This window comes from Pavona decussata, unplaced genomic scaffold, assembly GCF_977016875.1.
Source record: "Pavona decussata unplaced genomic scaffold, jaPavDecu1.1 SCAFFOLD_254, whole genome shotgun sequence".
In the NCBI taxonomy this organism is placed as follows: domain Eukaryota; kingdom Metazoa; phylum Cnidaria; class Anthozoa; order Scleractinia; family Agariciidae; genus Pavona; species Pavona decussata.
Window position 1 is genome coordinate 305,705 of NW_028145657.1, and position 23,094 is coordinate 328,798.

Below are 23,094 nucleotides of genomic sequence, written 5' to 3' on the forward strand. Positions count from 1 at the left end.
GCTAATTCTCTTTATTAATAAAAACCTTAGTGGACTGAGAATCTGAAAGCTAAAATGTTGGCACTTAAAGCACCTTATTTAAGAACTTGCTGACCCTAAAAACGAGTAGGGTTTGCATTTGTTCTGAATGTAGTCTTATTAGCCGGATATAATTATACATATATTATACGCAAGGAAGAGACTGCATCCACATTGAACCAGTTGTTGGACCAGTAACAGCTAACCACCGTTTGCTCTGAAGAAAATAAGAACCTATTTATAAAACTTAAAAGTTGCCTACATTCGACACCTTACATATAGAGGAACTTTTTAGATTAACCTGAGAACTTTCCACATTTTTTTCCAGAGCGAAGTAAACGAAATATTGTTATCTCTCAAACTATAGAGATGAGAAATACCTGAATAAGACAACATGCTGAGAAATACCAACTGAGAAATCAAGCTAACTAGGAGCTGGTCATTCCTTCTATACCCGTAGAGTTGAAATAGTGGGAATGAAATAAATTATATGAAATTCATATATTTGAACTGTGGATGAAATTAAAGAATTAAAAGATGAGAGAACATCAGGCACTCGAATCAGACAATTGTATACTCAACTAAAGCAACTGCATTAGCCTCGGCTTTTAAAAGACTCCTTGAGGAATTCCGTAGTTGATACTGTTCAATTCCGGTTTAGATCCATCTAGTGAGAGGTTGAAAATCCAAAGATTACTCCGAAAATATGAGTGTCACTGCTCCGTGGAATTTCAGTGAACGTACTACTCATGTGTTCTCTGTGCACGGAAAAATGTCGAATGCAGTATATATCCAGACGTTCGTTTCTCAAGACTAAAACGTTAAAAACTTACAAGATTAACTGTACATATTGGACTAGTTTGCATTTAAACTACCACCGATCAACAGAAAACGTATCTGAAAACTACTTTTCAAATACCTACTCACTTGTTAATTAAAATACCAAATTACTGACTGTTTGTACAGAAAAATATTTTAAAAAAATAGAAAAGAATACATATTCGCGCGGAACCATTTTTAGGGGTACGTATTTTGGGAGCTAACTTTTATACCGTCGATAAGTTTGAAAGTTAACAGTAATCAATTTCTCCATAGTAATTAATAGAACTTGTTTATCGAAATAACCGCATGGGTTCCTTGGTAACAATTCTTTGTACGGAAAATTCCGGAGTCTCGGATTTTCTGTTCTTACGCCCTATGATATGTTTTAGATTCTCTCAACAACGAATTGTGAAGGGAATGACTGATTTCCCTTTTTCCCCTCTGTACTCCTTCAAATGTCTATAGCAAACCGCAGTTTTTATTCTGTTTTTGTCTCTAGATTCACCTTTAAGAATATCACTGACGAGTTGTATTTCAGCTTAGTTTGTAATACTTACACAAACTAGCGCAGAAATTAAGGTCAGTGCTGTGGAGTTTCAAACAATGGCGGCCTAAGAGATTTCTAGCCTCTCAACGCAGTCGTTTTAAGGGAGTTGTATTACCCTCATGGGGAGGGTGTTATGATTCTCCTAAAACAGACTGGGAGGCTAGGAGAGTTATTCAATTTAAATGTAAAAACGACCAAAACAAAGCCAGGCATACTGTGATTGAATGTGACATATTCTACATTTAAAAAAGTATGAAAATGTAAAATGTACCATATAACAATAACGTAAAGGAAATGGACGGAAGCCGGACTGTCTAATCAGCACCCATTTGTATATGTTGACTGCCCCTTTTATTTAACCAAGCCGAATGATTATATATCCTATATTAGATCAAATAAACTAAAACGAGGGCTAAAGGAAGTGTCATGCGAACATTTTCTTGATACCTCCTGACCAACAGCGATCAGCGTATTTCTCTTTGCATCATAGATGCACATCAAACCTTCACAGGGAAATGAGTAGCTGAATCCTTTTAATTGGTTTTGGGGCTGGTAAAGGGGGGATCACACTTGTAAGGTCTAACCACAGAGAGTGAACAAGAGAGGTGACCATTGCTCTTGAATGTTTATACTTTACTAGTAGGTCTTGTTTGGACTATCTGCATAAACTGTTACATTTGAGACTGTGTTTTTCTTTTTCTTTTATATTTTAGTCATATACATCACGTTTACTTTTATACTCAAGCAGTTCAATAGATTGGAAATGCCTTGTCTCTTCAGTCTTCATACAAAATTCCTTTACCGCTCTCCTAAACTCTTGCATTCTTATGGCATACGTCAATGGATTGACAATAGAATTGGCGTAATATAACACAGATGTGATTTGGAATATGTGTGATTTGGAATATATATCGGTGATATCGTTCAATATGCCATCTGTGATGACATTCCAAATAGCCAAGGGGAGAATTGTGAGTGTGGAGACAACGGTAACGATGAATAAAGTTACTGACAGTTTTCTGTCGGAAAAGACTGCACCAAAAGGCTGGGGAGGAGGGTGGTTTCGGACTTTTACATAAATAATTACATAGGAGACTGTAATTACAAGTAGGTTAAGAAAAGTGTAACATGTAGGTGCATAGGGAAAAGAAACGGACACGAACGTATCAAGAAAAACCATAAAGGGCGCCAGAACTAGAGTTGCCAACCAGCTAGCAATAATGAGTTTGAGGTAACTCCATTTGTGAATCAAACAGTGTCTAAAGGGATAGAGGGTCGCGTGCAAGCGCTCTAAAGAGATCAAAGAAAGATTAGCCTGGGAAGCTACCGGAAATAGGTAGGCTAACGTAGATAAGATGAAATGCAACCATCCTTCATGTTCAAGATACCGGCGAGTGTATGCGCTCACAGGTCCCGACACTGCTCCCACCAGTAAATCAGCCACAGTAAGGTTCATTATCAGGTACCTAGTGCGCTTGCGCAAGTGGCGGCTTCTTGCAAAGGCGACGAGAGTGAAGGCGTTGATTATAAATATCACAATAAATTCAGTGCCCAAAACTGTAAACCACACACTTCCACTTCTCGGTACTTCTATGACGAGATCTGCCACGTCAGCATTGTCTTGATAATGAACTTCCATATTTGCTGGCTCTTGTCCACTCATTGCATGGAAGCAAAAGGAACCTTTAAATGAGATCATTAAGAGTGTCAGCAGTTTCTAACACAAATGATTTCCTTAGTCATGCCTGTAAGTAATATCAAATGTTGTCGCGGAGGTTTTTAATTAACGCTTATATACCCGATGGACGTTTCACAATACTGACATAAGTCAGTGGAGTCAGTGGCTCATTTATCGCAATATAAATGATATAGCCCTCATTGGAGGGTACCTCTAGATACAAAATGTAAACTAAACAAGCGTGCATAAAAGAAAATCCAAGTAAAAATTTTGGAAAAAAGTAATAATTTTACAATGCTCTTTTTAATTCTGTGGTTGCTATTTAATTGTCATAGCCACAGGCGATTTATCTAGGACGCGGGTGTCATGTGGTTGTTTCCGTACATTTTCGTGTGGTTTCGTTATTGTTCAACGGATCGTCGATATTCCCAAGAAAGATACTGTGGTGCAACGTTGGGTGACGTCACGACAACTTGATGAATATTTAACACTTTTTCAGCCGATATCTACTACGCCTGAGGTGAATAATTGTTTTAAGCTTTTCGTGGAAAGCAACAAAACCACCAACAAATGCAAAATACAGAGATGCTGTGCCAACAAAGTACAAAATTTTACAACTAATTTGGCGATAAATACAAGAGAAAAACAAGGGAAAAATGCCCATTTGTGTGTTTTCGCTGACAATATAAGCTAAGTGTCTGTATAATATTTTTTTGGAAGATGGGCTTTGGAAAAAAGTGAAGTAGCGTTTGATAACTAGATGTCAAAGATTCCGATGATTAACAGTTCTTAAACCTCCTGGACAAGGTTTTAAAGTCTCTCTAACCGTTCCTACAAGTATACTGTCCTAGGTAATTTGGCTAAATTGCGAGGTCGAAATGATATGGAGAAAACTTTTATCCGGAAGCTGCCCACCATCTTACTTAACGAAAAAGGAAATGTGGATTGTCGCTTGTGAATTAGATCTTCTACACCAAATAGCAAACACATTTTTAAATACCTAATTAATCCCCAAAGGTCACACTTGGTAACTCAAACCAGAAAGGTATATTATATTTTTATGGGTGTTTATAATACAGAAAGTTGGAAAAGTGAAATTTGTTAGGATGTAATTGTGGTCTCCAATATGTTTTTGTATAAAAAATGGCGATGACTTACGTTTTATTTCCAGAATCTGGACGTCGCACGAAAACCTTACCGTAAGAAGGTTTAGTGCAGAGATGAAATATCAAAACGATAACTAAAAAAAGAAAAGAAAAAAAGTACTGTACGATTTTAACTATTTTACTTGACGTTTTGTCCAAAGTGCTGGCAATCGAAGGTCATGAGTTTGATTTCGGTCGGCAGACCATTTGTTCTTGTCTCATGCTAGCAGCAACTTTAATACCACATCTTTCTTATTATTCCTTGAACGAAACCATCACTTTTTTAGCCCACCAAAAGCGTTTAGATGCACCGCTATTATTTGCGATATTCATCTTAATCGCCTGAAAAATTATGATTTAGTTGTAAACAAAATCTACAGTTTTCTTCGGCAAAATGTCAGTTCAACCAACAACAGCTGTAAAATTCGGGGAATGAAATTCCGTTTCCTAAGACTTTCTGCAACTTAAAGTTTCACCTAAAGCATCGGAACAGATCAAGCTGTATGAACTCACACAAATATCTCTTTAAAAGTCCACAAAACGATCTCGGAACATAGGAGATAACATAATTTTCTCTTTGGGGGATCCTCAGTACTCGTAATATGTCAGCCTTAGAGCTTAGAGGAGCCTTCAACAATTTCAGGAAGGAAAGGTGCGTTCATCAAAATAAATTAATTTATAAAAGGATCTGTAAACGGGATTACCTTTGAAACTTCTCAGTTATTCTGTGGGAAAATATTTGAACTCCTATAATATTTTTACCCACCTCTGTTCTTTCCAATTCGAACACTACCAACTTCGCTCAAACCTGCCTATTTTAGAAGTGTCCCTGTCTTAAAGATGCGGTAAATTTGCATTGCATTTAGCTCTTCTTTCGATCAATTTGTTGACAGGTCAAATATCCATGTAGCGCTAAATTTATAAATATCAAGTTAAGTACATTAATTTTGATCCCATATATTATGTTTTTACCCAATGCGAAATTAGCTGTTTTCGCTAATTGCCTTAGCTGATACTGGCTCCAGTGAAATCACCCCACAAAACATCAGCTGTGTGCGTATAAAATATAGCGGAGTTCTTGATCAAGCGTGAGCAATAAAGATGACTGGCTATTGGGCAAGTTCTTTTTGTGTGTTTCGTCGAGATCCATAAAAACGCCAAAAAAAGAACAAAGCCAATATCCAGCCATTTTGGCCGAACAAGCAGCTTTTTCAATAAAGGATTTGTTTGATGGCTTTAAAGTAAAAGAGACTTTCAATTGTTCTACTTGGAGAAAAATTCGTTATAGACGGTATATGATGTATTTTCAGCGGATTAGATTGGCATGTAACCATGAAAAACTAGGCGCCCTAAATTAATTAGTATTGCAACGGTTTAAAGGAAGTAAACAATTCTGTAAAAAGCTAATTTTAACTAGATTTTTGAAAAATACAGTGAAGATTCCAAATTCGGCAAACTTGCCCTTTAGCCGATCGCGCAGTATAATGAACATCCTTTACAGAGTTTTCGGCTTCCAAAAAAATAAAACACAAGCTCAAAAATTAATTAAAAAAAAAATAATCTCTTCATACATTTCTTTAAATTTAGCACAACGTTGTACTTGAACCTGATGATCACAGTTCACTACTGATACAAAATAGGGCACACAAATCTAGTTTTTGAGGTTGTTTTTAAACAAGTTATACTGTTGCTATAGTAACCTATTGGGTCGAGGAAATGACCATGCCTTTTTTTGCCAATGATTAGGCATTTGTTTGAAACTATTGTTGTTGCATCAACTGATAATTATAAAGAGTATCAGAGTATTGATCCGTCAATGGAAAGTGTAAGGAACAGGTGCTAGCCACCTTAAAATTGTCAATGCAAAGCTGGAAAGCTACTTAATTTAATACTTGAATAAATGATTTGCATATACAGAATGATTTGCCAATAATCAGACCTATATTAAGTGCAAGGGATTCTGGGATCACCAGGGGGCAAACATCGCCATAGTCGCTAGAAAGAAATCTATGGCATACGGTTGTTTCTTTGTCAAAAGCACTGAATTTGGACAAAGAATAACGTATTTTGACCGTGATGTTTTGGGAAGCGGAAGTGACTAATGTTGGTGCATGGAAATTGTAGGTTTTTGCGTGATTATTGCGATAAAATCTATCGATAAGCAATGTTTCTTGAGTGAAGAAATTGACTTCTGTTAAGAAACATTTTTCATCAAATACACTTGGTGATAAATGTTTCTTATCAGAAGCCAAATTATATTTTTATAAGCTTTAAATACTAAATTTTAAGATCTTATAATTCTATGAACACATTGGCCAACAATGCTGTCTGTAATCCTGCGTAATCGGCGAAAAGTCAATAAAATATACTTATCGGACCTGGCAAGTTCCCGGGAGTTTCGAGAAACGGAACCCTGGGGCGGATTCCGCTGACCCCTTCATAACTTCGCAATAGGCCATTTTACAGTTGTGTGCTAAGTGACCTGGCATTGGATTGGAAGTGAGGCTGGGGGTGACTTTGTTTTGATACAAACCTCATTGCTTTTCATATGTAGATCCTGCTGTTCTTATGCCAACTAGTTGCATTTACATATGAAAAGCAGTGAGGTCTGTATCAAAACAAGGTCAACCCCAGCCTCGCTTCCAATCCAAGGCCAAGTCACTAAGCACACAATTGTAAAATGGCCTATTATGGAAGCTATGATAATCAGACTTTCCGGAGAGATAGTACGTACAAAGATGTTTCCTCTGACGTCTGCAACGAAACGAAACGTGATGACGTCATCCGAAATCACAAATAGCCGCCATCTTGAATTTCTAGATTTCCCAAACGTAAGCCGGAGATTGCACGAAAAGTAACCAAAACCAATAAAAGAGCACTAATATAAGCTAAAACATAAGAATAACAGTTAGAAAAGTATTGGCTTTCTTTCATCTTGAAAAGGGATTTCCCATTTTCTGAAAAAAAGCCGCCTGTCCAAAAATGGTTGCCGCGTAGCAAAAGGCTAAGCTTAAATGTAGCACACGTGGGTTACAAAATTCGAAAATTGTAAACTCAAAAAACCCTTTATGAGCGTAGTGTAATTTTCTGTTCAATGTACTTACTACTTTACCGGAATAAAATTTTCTGATAAGGCTGCGATGTCATTATAGACGGGTCGGTTTTATGACTGAATCTTTTTAAAATTCCTGACGCCTACTTATTGTTAATGAAGCATATCTGTTGAATCAAATTGAGACATTCATTGGACGATTTGTCTGCAGACTATTTTTAACTGATCATGTGGCTTATATTGTTTCTTTTCCCAATCTGAACATCCTTCAAAAGTAGTGACTTTCTTGCCACTTTTACAATCTTCTATTTGCGGGTAATTGTAACTTGAATGTCTGCGTTGTGGCAAATAAACAAACAAATAAATAAATAAATAAATAAATAAATAAGTAAATAGCCTGGGGGGACTGGGAACAGTCAGTTCCGGGTTTTTTCTCTCCTCCCCTCCACCCACCCCCCCCCCCCCTCCTCCCCTCTCTCGCCTGATTACGTTTGCTACAGAGGCTAACAAGTAAACAAATAAATAATTTATTCCACGGCGCAGTTTGGAAACGAACAAAAAAGAACTTGCGTATGAAAATTTCACCCTAACGTTACTTCAAATTGCAATTGCAATCCATTTCGACCTAATACCCTGGGACATTCGTCTCTAATTTGGTGCACTAGGGAAGTTAACTTGTTAACTAGGAACTTGGCTTTTATATTCATGTTTCTGTTAACGAAAAAGGGTCAGTTGGGTTTTTTGAAATGGCACCATCCTCTTCCCACTTTTAAGCCCGGAGTATCTCGGAATGTCACTCTAGGTTGGTTAATCGTGTTTTACCCTCAAAGAATACCTCAGTAGAGCTCGAGAAAGGTCACTTCCCAAAACCGTTCCCAAACGTCCTGAAAAACTACGAAATACCAGGAAATGAGGGAAGGCTAGGGGTGATATAATCTTGAAAACATTCCCATAGGCACAGTTACCTATATACTGTACAAAGATCTGTTTATTTCTTCAGCAATAATTAGTAAGTAAGTAAGTGAACTTTATTTAAGACAGGGTGGCCCAATCAGCTACGGGGCTGTTATCCTGAGGGGCCCTGTATACACCTAAAATCATTATAGCAAAGTAATGAATTACATATACAACTTTGATAGCTAAATGTGTCTTTGTCTCTATATATCATGGTAACTCTAAATTTCTATTTAAATATGAAAGCAAAATAACGTCATGAATTTAATTTGGTTATTCAGTTTTGTTTTACCTGTAGGTGTGTTATTGTTGACAGTAACTCATGACAAAATCGATATTTACTAAGTTCAACGTTACAGTGTTTAAAATTTGAATATTTTGACTTGTCTACTTTAAGCAACAAAATGCCAGAAAACTCAAACTGATTAAATATAGCCATTTTGTCTCTTCCGTTTAATTTAAAAGGTTCCAAGAAAAGTAATGTCAAAAACCTTGAATTAATTTCTTGTAAGACTAAAACAGAATTCTGGCCCAAAGTGTGTGCTTTTTCTTCCCTACCCAAAATTCCAAACAACGACGTCAATCAGACAATAAAAGAGAAAAATAAGATTCTGAACATTAACCAGGCGGTGTCTTTAAGGTCGCAACGTACTAGGCTAATTATATTAAGGCGTTAATTTTAATGTTGTTATTGAATCACGTGATTTTGCGTCTTATATCTGTTCACCATGAATTTGTATATCTGAGCTGATTTACCAAAAGGCGGCTAAAAGTTTTTAGCTCAAAGGAAAACGAAGTCTGCCTTTGAGCTGATTTTGTTCACTCTTTCTCCAGTCAAGAGACTTCTTTTTGAGTTCTTTAAACAACATGTTGGTTTCTTTTAGGACTGAAAGATTAATCTCAGGTAGCCTGTCACAGTCCAGTGTATTCTGGGGTAGCAGAAGCAGCAGTCCAGCCAGCGGTGGGTGTCAGGGGAGGGGTAACTGCTACCTGTAGGAACTTTCACTTTGTGGCCACCTTTTGGAAAATCAGCTCAAACATCTATCATCATTCATCATTTGGTCCTTTTCCCTTTAAGGGAAATGGGGCCTTGCGTTCTTTCTCTCCAAGTGTCACGGTTTCTGGCACAGTTACTTGCTTCCGTCCATCCATTGAACCCAAGTTCTCCTCTTTCCTGCTCAACTGTTCTTCTCCATGTCTCTCTGGGTCTACCTCTCCTACGTTTTCCTTCTGGTGTCCAGGTTAGAGCTATTCTTGGGTTCTCATTTGCCTTCATCCTTAGTATATGCCCGATCATTTTCCAGCGTCTTCGCTTTATCTGATGGGAGATCTCCTCCATATTCGTCTTTGATCTTGTTTCTTCATTGGATACTTTCATGGGTCAGTAAATTTTCAGAATGCCGTTTTCAGAATACCGTACTCTCCTATTATTCCCCCTAAAATACCTCTGTCAATGCTATCAAAAGCTTTCTCAAAATCCACAAAACAAACATACAAGTTGGCATTCCATTCAATTACTTGTTCAATGATGTTTCTCAGAATGAATATCTGTTCGACTGTCCCCCTTCCTCTCCTAAACCCTGCCTGTTCTTGTCTAAGTCTGGTGTCAACAGCGTTCCCAATTCTTGTGATAATCACTTTGCCTAATACTTTTGCGGCCACAGGTAGCAGTGTTATTCCTCTCCAGTTTCCACATTCCATGAGATTTCCCTTCTTGGGGAGGCGAATGATCAGCCCACATCTCCAGTCATTAGGTACTCTTTCACTTTCCCAGATCTTCAAAAGCAATTCGTACAACACAACTACTGTAGTTTCAATATCTGCCTTCATCAGTTCTGTTGTCACGCCATCAACACCACCAGCCTTTCCATTCTTCAGTTGTTGTATAGCTGTCCTGATTTCTGCATGTGTAGCGGGACCCGTTTCAATTTCAATATCTATACACTCAAATAAAACTATTTATTCTGGATATGATCACCAGAGCACTCCGGCAATTTATAGCTACTAAACGAACATATTCTAGGTAAATTTTGTTAATTTTTCAGATATTTAACTGGAAACAAGTTTGAGTGGTAGGTCAGTGTTCATTGAATGTAATATTACCATAGCAACCAATTTCAACAGGCAGGTTTTTTGAGAACTTCCTTGTGGTAATCGTTCCTTTCTTTATGTTTTTTGGGAAACATTTTGGGGAAGTCCAGAAATCCAAGATGGGTGCCTTTTAGAATTCATGACATATTGTTCACGACATATGAGACTGTCTCTTCCCGCTGCAGACCTCAAAGGGAACACGTCTGGACGTACCATTTACCCTACAAATTCCAACTATCATCGCCTCAAGATTCTCGTAGATATAGAGGGGAAGGATCCTCCGCCGAACATAGAAGATGAAAAAAGGCCTGTTCTGAATAGTTAGTTGGATTAGCTACCTTTTTTGCGGATGTTCCAGTACAGCTTGCTCCCGAGATTCCAAAGAAACGAACTGACTATGGTGAAATACAGAATCCTTAGGACTTGGCAATTCGCACTACGTTGCATGAAGTTCAATTGGTTGAACACGTCGCGAATCCAGAGTACTTTGGCGGCAAAGAAGTTCTTTAACTGCTTTCCTAAACTGTTGCATTCGTATGGCATAAATGAATGGATTCATTACAGAACTGGCATAAAATATTATAAGTAGTGAATAAGAAATGCTAAACGTTTTCGCATTCGCATGTAAACTGATTGGTATGACAGCGTGAATGGCCCAGGGCAGAATGGTTAGTACAGAGGCAATAGTAACTATGAATAAAGTCACTGAGAGCTTCTTAATTGAGCTAACTGCACCAAAACGCTGAGAAGCAGGGCTGCTATTGACGTTTACAATAATGATAACATAGGAGATTGCAAGTATAAGGAGAGTTAGGACAATGTACGATGCCACTGCATACTGAGTTAGATCTGATGCATAGCTATCGAGGACAGCCATCCCTGATGACAGAAGCAAGGCTGTCAACCAACTGCCAATTATAATCTTAAAGTAAGCCCATTCTCTAATTAAGCAGTGCCTAAAGGGAAAAATTGTTGCGTGGAGGCGCTCAAGGGAAATCAAACAAAGATTAGCGAGCGACGATACTGGAAATAAGTTAATAAGGACCTTTAAAATAATCAAATTCTCTCTATGTTGAGTTGGGATGTATTCATCGGAAAGTGCCGTAACTGTTCCCACAAGTAAATCAGCCACAGTCAGGTTCATGATGAGGTACGTGGTGCGCTGACGTAAATGCTGGTTTGTGGCAAAGACGATGAGAGTGAAGGTGTTCATTAAAAATATCACAATGACTTCACAAACAAGCACTGCAAACAAGACTGTAGGCTTTTGCGGGGAAATAACGTCGGAAGCCTTATTTTTATCGAACGCTTGATTATCAGTGTCATCGCTCATCATCAAGGGTTCTAAAAGAAACGTGAGCGTTCCTCCTGCTATAATCGGCTGACTTCTTCACTCAAACCCAACCTACAAAATTTAAAATAATTATTAGCATTAATTAGTTGATAACAATTCCAAGTTAAGTTTTAAAAAACTAACAGAGACCGGCCGAAATTTAAACGTACGACTGACTGAACACAAACGAGCAACTAGACATGGTGATATCAACAATCACATTGCTGAGCACCATTTACAAACGAACCACAGAATTGACAGGGACTCTGCCAAGTGCATTACCTACAGTACAAATTACTATCAACAACTTGCTCTGGAAAGCTGTTTTACTAACTTAGAACAAACGCCACTCAACCGTTGCCTACAACTACCTGCACCATACAAACGACTTATTGACAACAACAACGAAACAGACACAAAATAGACATTTTACTAACAATAGACCCACGGACTTTTTGACTAACAAAAGACGGATCGAAACGCACCAATCACTTTTTACAGTCTCCACAGCCAATAACATCACGGCTTACTGACAAACGACCAATAACATCTGGACTTCGTTGACCAATCAGGTTAACAACCAGAGACGTATATACCACCTACTGACGTTCCACAATTCACTTGACTCTGAAGATGACTTCAGCTCAGGTTGTCGAAACGTCAGTCGAAGTCACCACAGACAGTCCTTCTTAGGAGTACACCCACCCGGACGATCATATTATGGTCCTTTAATCATCCGGAAAACTATGGTTGATATATACTCTTTAAGTAGATAACTAAAAACATATTGAGAGCTACATTCTACTCTACCTTAGGCTACAAAGAGCTGTTCAGTGAACATAGTGCGGGGTTTTTTTTAAATAGAATATGGGAAAATGGCATAAGCACAGGAAAAACCACAATCTACAATCTTCAAAATTCTCTTTTTATTGTTACTGTTCAGAAAAAAAAAACTTTTTGACAGCTTTAAAACTTATTAATAAATTAACAACTTGCAGTGGAAAAAAAGATTGACTTGAAAATAAATAATAAAAACAAATTTGAAACACAACTGGAGACTGGATTCTTCACTCGCTATTTTCTCTTTAAAAAAAACCTGACAAGTTAAATTAATAAGAAAAACGTGTAATCCTCTACGTTGCCTTCAGCTTTCCACCAAGTCTGCTAAATCTGGTTTTGCCTCGGCAAAAAAACGTAAATTTCCTGAAGAAGGTAAGAGAATTGTCTATTTAAAGCGAGGCGAGCGGCAAAATGGGTGTTTTTCCCCACTGATCTCCATTGATTTGTATACGTTGTATTCAGCTTTCCACCAAGTCTGCTAAATCTGGTTTTGCCTCGGCAAAAAAACGTAAATTTCCTGGAGAAGGTAAGAGACTTGTCTATTTAAAGCGAGGCGAGCGGCAAAATGGGTGTTTTTCCCCACTGATCTCCATTGATTTGTATACGTTGTATTCAGCTTTCCACCAAGTCTGCTAAATCTGGTTTTGCCTCGGCAAAAAAACGTAAATTTCCTGGAGAAGGTAAGAGACTTGTCTATTTAAAGCGAGGCGAGCGGCAAAATGGGTGTTTTTCCCCACTGATCTCCATTGATTTGTTATGGTACTATTTCGGCCTTTTCTCAGCTATCACTTAACTATGACGAATCTTAGTTAACGTCTACCTCGCAACGTGGCTTTGTGATTTTGTTTCGTATCACCGGTGCCGCTCTCAGTAGCAGACATAGTCCTGCTTTACCTTGCTATGACACTCTAGTTCCTTGTCTCCCTGAGAGGAAGGTGGGATTGGTAAATCCGTCGGCTATCAAATGCGTTTGCAGATATCTTATCTTATCAAGGGAATATTAAACGGTAAAATTTCTTGTTTCATGTCAGCCGGGAGACAAATAAAAGTAGTATCAAGAGCTCTAAGAAGTTACCATAACTTTAGTTATTGTATTCCTGTATGCATATTTTACCTTCCTTAATGAGATCAAAGCAGTCGTAGAATTACTTTCCGATTTTTTTTTTTTTTTTTTACAATTGACTGCAAAACAGGTGTTACTGTAAGTTGTACGTTTTTCAGACGAGCGGAGGCAAGCGCGAGGACGACAAAGAGGGCCAAAAGAATAACGCCTCTTCTGCAGGATACTTTAGTCGGGAAGAAGGTTTATCCCTTGTCCGGTGAATTGCAACATTTATATTATTGGCCCACGATCTAAGACTCCGAAGTATCCCCTATACATAAATGTGACGCCCCAGAGAGATGGCTGCGCGCGAAACATTTTACAAAATGACCGGCACCCTTTGAATCAGACAAAGACATCGAAAAACAATTTCTATATACGTGTGGGTCCCCCGCGTTAGGATCATGTTGTGGTAATTGCCTTCCGACTCTCACTAATGACGCCATGCATAATTTGGTTGAATTTGTTGTAGGCGTGTTTCTATCTAGTTGTTTCTTCGGTTTTCTCCTGCGTTAAAACATAGCGTTCGGTTCTATTCACTCTGAGGTGGTTCTTTTACTCGATGTCAATCGATAACAGGTCGATACCAGTCAAGTTAGAATTCGGGTACTATCTATGAGATTCACTCGACAGAACAGCAGTGTATTTAGGATACAGAACAAATTTGAATGTTTGGGACGATTTACCAGCTTTATGTTCTGATCACCTTCCTAATTTTAATCAGTGAATGCGGCAAACTAAAATACACTTAATTAACTTACCTTTTTGTAAGCGTGATTATCACCAGAACTCAAGCTAAGAAACCGTCGTGAATCGGAAATATGTTCCAGCCTAAAAATACAACAGCTTCTTGTCGCTCTATTAAATGTGCAGTTAATTTGTATTAAATTAGCCCTTCTTTTTTTGCAGAGGGCATCAAGGTCACGCTTTCATACGCATAGTGTCGATATTTCTCAACAAAAACGTTAATTCTTCTCTTCTTTTTGAGAACTCAGACAATCTTCTTCCATTTCATACCTTTAAAAATCGGAAAGGTCTGTTATATCCACGCATTTAGTTAGCTGATTGCTCTTTTTGTACTCTGACCATGTCGTAAGGGAAATCATCTATTAGATAAACATCAAATGCACGCTCATGACATATATGGTAAAAGCCCTATTCTCATTGGTTCTTTAAATGCTTCAGATGTTTTCACCTGGACCACTTTTTTGTCTTCGATGAATGAAGAAGACAACGAGGAAAACAAATTTTCTCTCATTTGACATTTCGTCCTGAAAAAGCGATTTCTTTGTTTGTTCAGCTCGTCAAAAACAGTCATCAATGAACAAATATAAATTTTAATACTGAGAATCAGGCTAGGTAAAAAGCACTTTGGTAATCAAGCCTTCCGGCTAACCATTATGGAAAGTTGACCGTTTTGGTCTATGAGTCGGCGATTTCAAAGGGCACAACGAGGCAGTGGCTTAAGTAACACCAACTGTTAATTCACAGAATGCTCGTTTTAACAGTTGTTTTAACAAAATTCACAGAATACTCGTTCCCAGTAGCTTACGTGTAATTGCGTCTCGGCAAGTGGATTGTTTCGTCCGTAATAACTCCTCTCGTGTTGGAAAATACACCTTGAGGGGATAAGAGAGCACGAGATGCAACCTAATCATTATTATCGCGCGGTCTTCCTTTGAAAGAATACCGTCCAATAATTATGTTTTCAAACTAAAACTGCGCAAGGGAACTCAAATTAAAAATATTTTTCTCCAGGACGACCCTTTGTAACAAATCTCTCCTGAATAATGAAAGCCTGAAAACAAGAGTTTATTTCGTCATTTTTAAGCAAGACATCAGTTCTAAAGGAGAATTGCATTTTTTTTTTCAAATTTACTTTTCAGTATTCTTCAGCTTAGTTGAGTTACAGCATCTTTAGATTAGGAAAAGCACAGTTTTTTTATGATGAGACAATACAGTTTGCATTTTAAACCTCAAGTGAAGCTGTGTACAAATTTGATAAATCTCATTGCTTGTCCTTGATGGTGTTAGTGGAGCGCGATGGCCGATAGTATAAAGCAGTTAAGCCCTAATCGCAATAGAAACCACCGATAGACGTCCACAGGCAAGACATTTATTTTAACGCTCCAGAACACATTTTATTTGCCGTAATAATTCAACTTTAATAACTAAAAAACTAATATCTACCACCTATCTAAGCTGCCGCATACATTTAATAATTAGATAAACATTAGCCTACTTTTAACAATACGAAAAGGCTTTGAATGGCCGATGTGTGACTATGAAAGACTCTTACCAGTTTTGATACTAATCACCCCTGGGTTATCTTAACACTGCTTTAAAAACCAGGACATGATAGAACAGTATAGTGACACTACATTCCATGAAGCGCAATGGGCTGGTCAGATGTTGACACCACAGTCTTCCTAAAAAGTTTCCTCACCGCTTTCCTAAACTCTTGCATTCGCAAGGCATAGATCAATGGATTGATTGTAGAATTGCTGTAATACAAGAAATGAATTGCATGATTAATATGTGATTGTCTCGAGTTGGACAACTGAATCCACAGACCGTGTGGACTGGCAACGTAAACAGCCCAGGGTAAAATGGTCAGTATGGAGACAAAAGCGACTATGAACAAAGTTACCGACAGCTTCCTGTCTGAGGCAACTAAACCAAAAGACAGGGGAAGGGGATTGGTTTTGACTTTTACAGCAATGATAACACAGGAGACTACGAGTATAAGGAGGATGAGGACAATGAATGATATCCATAGGTAGTAACTAGCTACCGGTTTCCACAAATAAAGAAGAGAATCCACAGATACAAAGAGGAAAGAAAACAACCAACAGCCTGTAATGATCTTCAAGTAAACACGTTCCTCAATCAAGCAGTGCCGAAAAGGAAAAAGCGTTGCGTGAAGTCGCTCTAAAGAAATTAAGGAAAGATTAGAAAGGGAAAGCACTGGGAATATGCCGTAAATGATTAAAATACTGAATTCTTTCCAACTAAACCCAAATTTAGGTTCCATCCATGGGTAGTAGATTTCCAAAGGTCCTGACACTGCGCCAGTCAATAAATCAGCCACAGTCAGGTTTATTATCAGGTACGTAGTGCGCTTGCGTAACTGACGATTTCTTGCAAAGGCGATGAGAGTACAAGCGTTGATTACAAATATGCTTGTGAATTCAGCGATGAAAAGAACGGACCAAATGGCGCCAGGCTGTTGTGCGGGAAATTCTTCTTCTGTCGTATTATTCATCCTCAAGTAAATATTGAGTCTCTTTCTGCTGTTATCTTCTTCTTGTGTTCACTTGATGCAAACTACACAATTTGGGAAAGAAAAATTTCAGAAATTACTAGAAGTTTATAACTTTTAAACGGGAAATGAAATCCGAATCGACTAATTTTATACCTAGTTCTTTTGAGTATTTCATTTTTTTGTTAGATAAGTGATATCAAAATATTTCCAACACAGGCAGAAAATAAATGCATAGCACAATCTGAGGAACTGCTTACTGTACTGATCCAACTGGCTCGTCTAGTTTTCAATTTAGATTGATTCTTTCTTCCGTTTTCCTTCGATTGAATTTAAACTGTTGTGCTATGTCAGGAAGTTCTTCTTGAGTCTAATTATTCATCCTCAAGTAAATATTGAATTTCGTCCTGCTGTTTTCTTCTTCTTGACGGTTCACTTTATGCAAAGTACACAATTTGGGAAAGAAAAACTTTAGAAATTTCCAATACTTTATATCACTTTAACGTAAAGGAAATCCTAATCCGCTGATTTCATACCTTGAAGTCTTTTTGAGTATTTCAGGGCAGATAAAAGGTGCAAAGAATATTTCTGACGCAGATGCGAACAGAAATTCAGTTATAGAACAATGCGAAGAATAGTTTATTCCACTAATTCATACTCCTCTAATTTTCGATGGAGCGTTCCTCTTCGATTCTCTACTTACCTCTTATTATTTTGCGGTGTGATTTAACCAATATGCAGACTTCATTTTGTGTCGGACACTTCTGACGGTTGAGCTTTTAGTTGTTGTCCAAGCGAAGCCATTTTGCATCAAATCAACCCTTCTTAATTTTGAAGGTTCGATAAACAGGTGGAATTATCACAAAAGGGTGCACGTTATTATGCGGTGTAATTAACTTACCTCTGAGTTGAAGGAAGAAGAACAAACTATCTTTTACCCAATGGAACACGTTATTTTCCCATAATTTGGCGACTATTGACGTCTCCTGCTTGGATAGTAAAAATGTTAAGGCTGCCGAATTGTCTTAGGTATTGCGGCTGATATCACTTTACTTTGTTGTGGGAGAGCGAAGCCTATTTACCTTGTCTCGATTTGCACGAAACGACGATAATTTTTATTATGTATGACGCAGCTGCTCCCAGGCAACAATGCAGCAGTAGAGGCTTGGTGATGAATAAGTTCGTTCTCAACACTCTACTTCCAGGTTAGGTAACCGGTGTATGATGTAACAATTAGTAAAAAAAGAAAACAAAAAGGAATAAATAAAGGAAAAAAGGCAGAAACACAAATACAAAACATAAAAATAAAATAAAAACATATGACAAAGCAAACGAAAAACCTCACCGATGGTGAAGTAAAAAATTACCTGGTACCTTTTCATGTCTTACACTAGTCATTCAAAAGCCAACAACGCTTGGTCTTTCATGTTTGTTCTTCAATCTTGATACTTACACCTCAAATTTTACAGTTTCAGATACCAAAAGATGTAGTGTCCCTAATGTAGTTGCCGTGTTATCCATTGAAAAGAAACGATGATAGAAGACGAATATCAAGATCTATTGTCTATTTTTCAAAAAGTCTAATTACTTTAAATTATAGCATCAACACTACAGATACATTCAACTCTCTCATAGCGACCACTTCTCGTAAGCAAGAGACTATGAGGTAAGAGAGCGAATCCCCCATACATGCCCCTCTTCCTATGAAATTTTTTTCAATCTATTTTTGTTTGCGTTGCTATTTTAATGTCGATATTTTATTGGTCAGTTAGAGTGACGTCATTTAATTTTAAACTCAATGGCGGATTATAATTTCCTAAAATAGCATGGCGCGTCTTGTCGTAAGCGACTACCTCCCGTAAGTGACCACTTCGTAAACAACCGTTTTGTTTCTCAGTTAAATACTATTTCAAGAGCGCTCTCGTAAGCGACCACCACTCGAATTTCTTAAGGGACCGCGACAAGAGACTATGAGATAAGAGAGCGAATCCCTGTGCCCCATGATAATTATTTTCAATCTTTTTTTAGTTCGCGCTATGCTATTTTGGGAAATTATAATCCGCCATTGAGTTTAAAATTAAATGACGTCGCTCTAACTGACCAATAAGATGTCGACATTAAAATAGCAACGCAAACAAAAATAAATTGAAAAAAATGTTCATAGGAAGAGGGGCGTGTATGGGGGATTCGCTCTCTTACCTCATAGTCTCTTGACCGCGAACGCTTTTAGGCCAGAAAATTGACATACTTTTTTGTTTTCTGCTTCTGGTAAGCGACCACCCAACACAATCACGCATGATCGTTAGTAAGTCATTACTCAGAAAAAAAAAAACAAAAGTTCAATTTATAATGACGCTACCCCGGACTGCTGACAGATAATAACAGTTTACAGACAGAGAAGATGCCTATAATTAGATCTGTAGGTAAAAGGGAATTGCAACAGTGATCTGTTCCAAAATGTTATACAAAGTTTCGTTAGGAGAATGAATAGATGTGAAATTATCAAATAAATTAGTTTCTATTTGCCTTATTTTAGCTGCTCAGGTAACATTTTTATGTAACTAATTAATCATTCCAGTATTAGGCTTATTTTGTTGATCTTTCCCGCAAGCGACCACCTCCCGTAAGCGACCACTTTGTCGTGCCCCAAGGGTGGTCGCTTACGAGAGAGTTGACTCTATATAGACAAAATGAACCTTTCGTTTCTTTGCTTCCGTTCTGATTAAGTTATTTCGAATTTTATTTTTTTAATTTTTTTGTTAGTTTGCCTCTTTCTTTCTTTCATTCATTCCTTGTTTGCTTTTCTGCTTCTTCCGTTACTATCCGTCTCGATTAGCAATTTTCGCTATTTGAGGGCAGTAGTAAGATTTTCAAACTTAACAATAAACTTGAGGTTAAAGTTGAAGATGCTGTCTGGTGATGTTTGAAAAGTTAATAATAATAATAAAATGGTTATTTTAAAAAAAGCCAAGACGTGTTGCTCACTGCAGCTGATTTCATTTTGTAAGGGTATGGTGTAACAGCTCATATTATGTACTAGGGCCGCTAAGCAAATCAAAACTCTGAAATTGCAATATAAGATGATGCAATAACTTGATATATATACATACTACAACACGTAACACTGGATAATGCGCGTAGAAATTGTGAAAAATAACAACAAGGCATTATTTTTTGATAGAACTGGGACGAAAAGGATTTAAAAAGGTACAATATTCATTGCACGAGAATAGCAGTGTATTAGAGTGACCAGGAAAAACAAAATAGAACTCATGTTCAGAGAAAGAAAACAGCGACTGAAACTTGACCGAGATTCAGCCTTCTTATCTAACCCCCGAAATGGTTCTTAAACGAAAAGTTGTTCAAAAGTCAAACCGAATTATTATTCTAACGACTCACAAATGAACAGTAAAATCTTTAGGGGCATTTTTGAAATATTTTGATTTACGCAAGTTACGAGCTTTCGACTTTTTTTAGCCGTTTTTTCTTTTGTGTGCTTTAAAAAACACAAATAACTTGATATCGTAGCCACCTAAAAAGTTCAAAGAACATTTAGGCTGTTTTGTTGTGATAAAAGACCTTTGGACAGAAATGAGAAGCTCAAAGTTTTATTTTTCTTGCGTTTTTGAATAAAAATGCTGCAATAACTAAACTGCCCTGTTGCGAGCCTCCTTAAAGATCAGGGGCCCGTTTCTCAAAAGTCCCGGTAACTTACCGGGCCCGATAAGTATATATTCAAATGTTTTTTCGCCGATTACAAAGTGATTACAGACATGGTACTTGGCCAATGTTTTCATAGAATTATAGGATTTTAAAATTTAGTATTCAAAGCTAACAAAAATTGACTTCTGTTGAGAAACATTTATCACCAAAGACACTTATCGGGCCCGGTAAGTTACCGTGACTGTCGAGAAACGGGCCCCTGGATTCACCAGCTAGACTTACGTACGCAAACCCTAAGCCAGAAGACCCGTACAATCATTCAACCTGTACAGATAGAACCTTTATTTAAGTGCCAATGTATTTCGCCAATGCGAACTAATTGGGGACACTAAATAAATCAGTATTTCTAATAAACCTACGATACTAAAAAATACAGTGACAGAGTCCTAAAAACAAGCAAAAAATTAATGTCGGTACATGTACATGAGGGTACTTGTTGAATTGTAATTTTTATTTACCTTCTATACTTTAAAAATGAATATGTTACAATAAAATTATAAAACAAGTAAAACGTAAGTAAGCTAACGTACAAAATAATATATATTAAGATTTGCGCTATTGGCTGCACAGGTTACAACTATTGCTGTTATTATTAAGATAGCCAGAGAAAATCAGTTTTCTTATTTTGTTTCTAAAAACGGCTAAATTAGGCGATGCTCTCTGTTCTATACTAAGTTTTGACCAATGGTCTAGGATATCTTAGAGAATGTTTGTCATAGCTTGTAGTGTTAAAAAATGCGTACAAAATCATTGTTCCGAAACGGATGGGTGGGCTCAATTCTTTACGGACAAAGAGATCGGAAAACGGTAACAGGTGTGATCATTTGCAAAAATTAAAAGTGATGACGTCATGCAAATGTAATCGATGAGAGGTCTTGAATGAAATTCCCAGTAAGATGGTTCAAATGGCTGCTTCTGAACACAATTTTTTAGTTTACAGGAAGCTCTGTAGTTCGAGCAAGATGTGAATTAATCCTGGTTATTATGGGGAATAAGTCCCTTTACAGCTCTTCTGAATTCGTGCATTCGTACGACATATATCAGAGGATTCACCATTGAACTTGTGTGAAACAGCAGAATCGTTGTAGTATTAATGTCTTACACTGTTCTTGGGGACAACCGAGACCATATCTCAGGTGGGATGGCGACACAGATACCCCATGGCAAAATAAAGAGCAGGGAAACAGCAGTAACTATAAATAAAGTTGACGATAGTTTTCTGTCTGACGCAATTGTGCGAGAATGCTGGGGAGGAGGCTTGGTTTTGACTTTAACAATAATAATAACATAGGAGACTGTAACTATGAGGAGCGTGAGAACAATATATGATGCCCATATGTATACACAGTTTGTTCTGCTAAATGAATATTAAGGACAGCTAGAATTAATGAAAGAAGCAAGGCCATCAGCCAACTGACAATTATGACTTTAAAGTAAGTCCATCCGCTAATTAAACAATGCCTAAAGGGGTAAACTGTTGCGTGTAGGCGCTCTAAGGAAATTAAAGAAAGACCACTAAGGGAAGATAATAGAAATATGTTTCTAAAAGTTATGATAACTATTTTACTGTCTGCACGTTCGACATTTATCGTCGACACGAAGTATGTGTCCAAAGGTCCCGACACTGCTCCCACCAGAAAGTCAGCCACAGTCAGGTTTATTATTAGGTATGTAGTGCGCTTGCATAAATGGCGGTTTCTTGCGAAGACGATGAGAGTGAAGGCATTGAGACAAAATACCACAATGAATTCAGTGATGAACACCCCAAACCATATGGTATCCTTTTGTAGGAGGAGAGCCTCAGCAGTTGTGTTATTCATCCTTAAGGAATGTTTGATGTTCCTTTTGCTTTATAAATTCTTGTTTGCATTCAACGCAAGCTGAAATTAATAAAACATTAAAATTTAAATACCTCTGGTTTATATCACCCCGTTTCAAGCGTTATATTTAGCTTTTTAATATAATCGGATTATTGTAGCCTAGGTTTACCATGCAATAACTCCAGTTTGGCTGAACCGGCGCAAGTGAATCTCGAACCTCAATGTTTCCCGGGACGATAGGCTAAAGAAAAATCGAGAATATGTTGTTAGCTAGGTTTTTTAGGAACTCTTGTTACTGAAAATTATTATGGCTTATGTCATGATCACTTTTTATGGAGGTGTCAGTGGTGGGATGAATGAATGAATGAATGAATGAATGAATGAATGAATGAATGAATGAATGAGTGAGTGAATGAGTGGATGAATGAATAAATGAATGAATGAATGAATGAATGAATGAATGAATGAATGAATGAATGAATGAATGAATGAATGAATGAATGAATGAATGAATGAATGAATGAATGAATGAATGAATGTGTTGGTTTATGTCGAACTGAGGATCCAAGGAATCAAATGAATTGATAATAATTTTTCAACTTGCTATAGCGCCTTTTGACATAAAAATGATCAGGAACGATTTACAAATATTAGGAAATAGACCACGTCCAGATAAAAATGAAGTAAAATTGAAACTTTGAAAATAT

The 23,094-nt window shown here is 37.4% G+C and overlaps 1 protein-coding gene across 1 annotated transcript; it reads right to left on the minus strand.

Moving 5' to 3' along the window:
• Positions 1–15,697: 15,697 nt before the first annotated feature.
• Positions 15,698–16,847, minus strand: LOC146456406 (uncharacterized). Its single transcript, XM_085093165.1, has one exon. The coding sequence runs from the start codon at positions 16,845–16,847 to the stop codon at positions 15,960–15,962; it is 888 nt and encodes a 295-aa protein (XP_084949291.1). The 3' UTR covers positions 15,698–15,959.
• Positions 16,848–23,094: the final 6,247 nt, after the last annotated feature.

Bases quoted from the DNA above. Each gene is read 5' to 3' on its own strand.
- LOC146456406 (XM_085093165.1), bottom strand. From the start codon at position 16,847: ATGAATAATACGACAGAAGAAGAATTTCCCGCACAACAGCCTGGCGCC.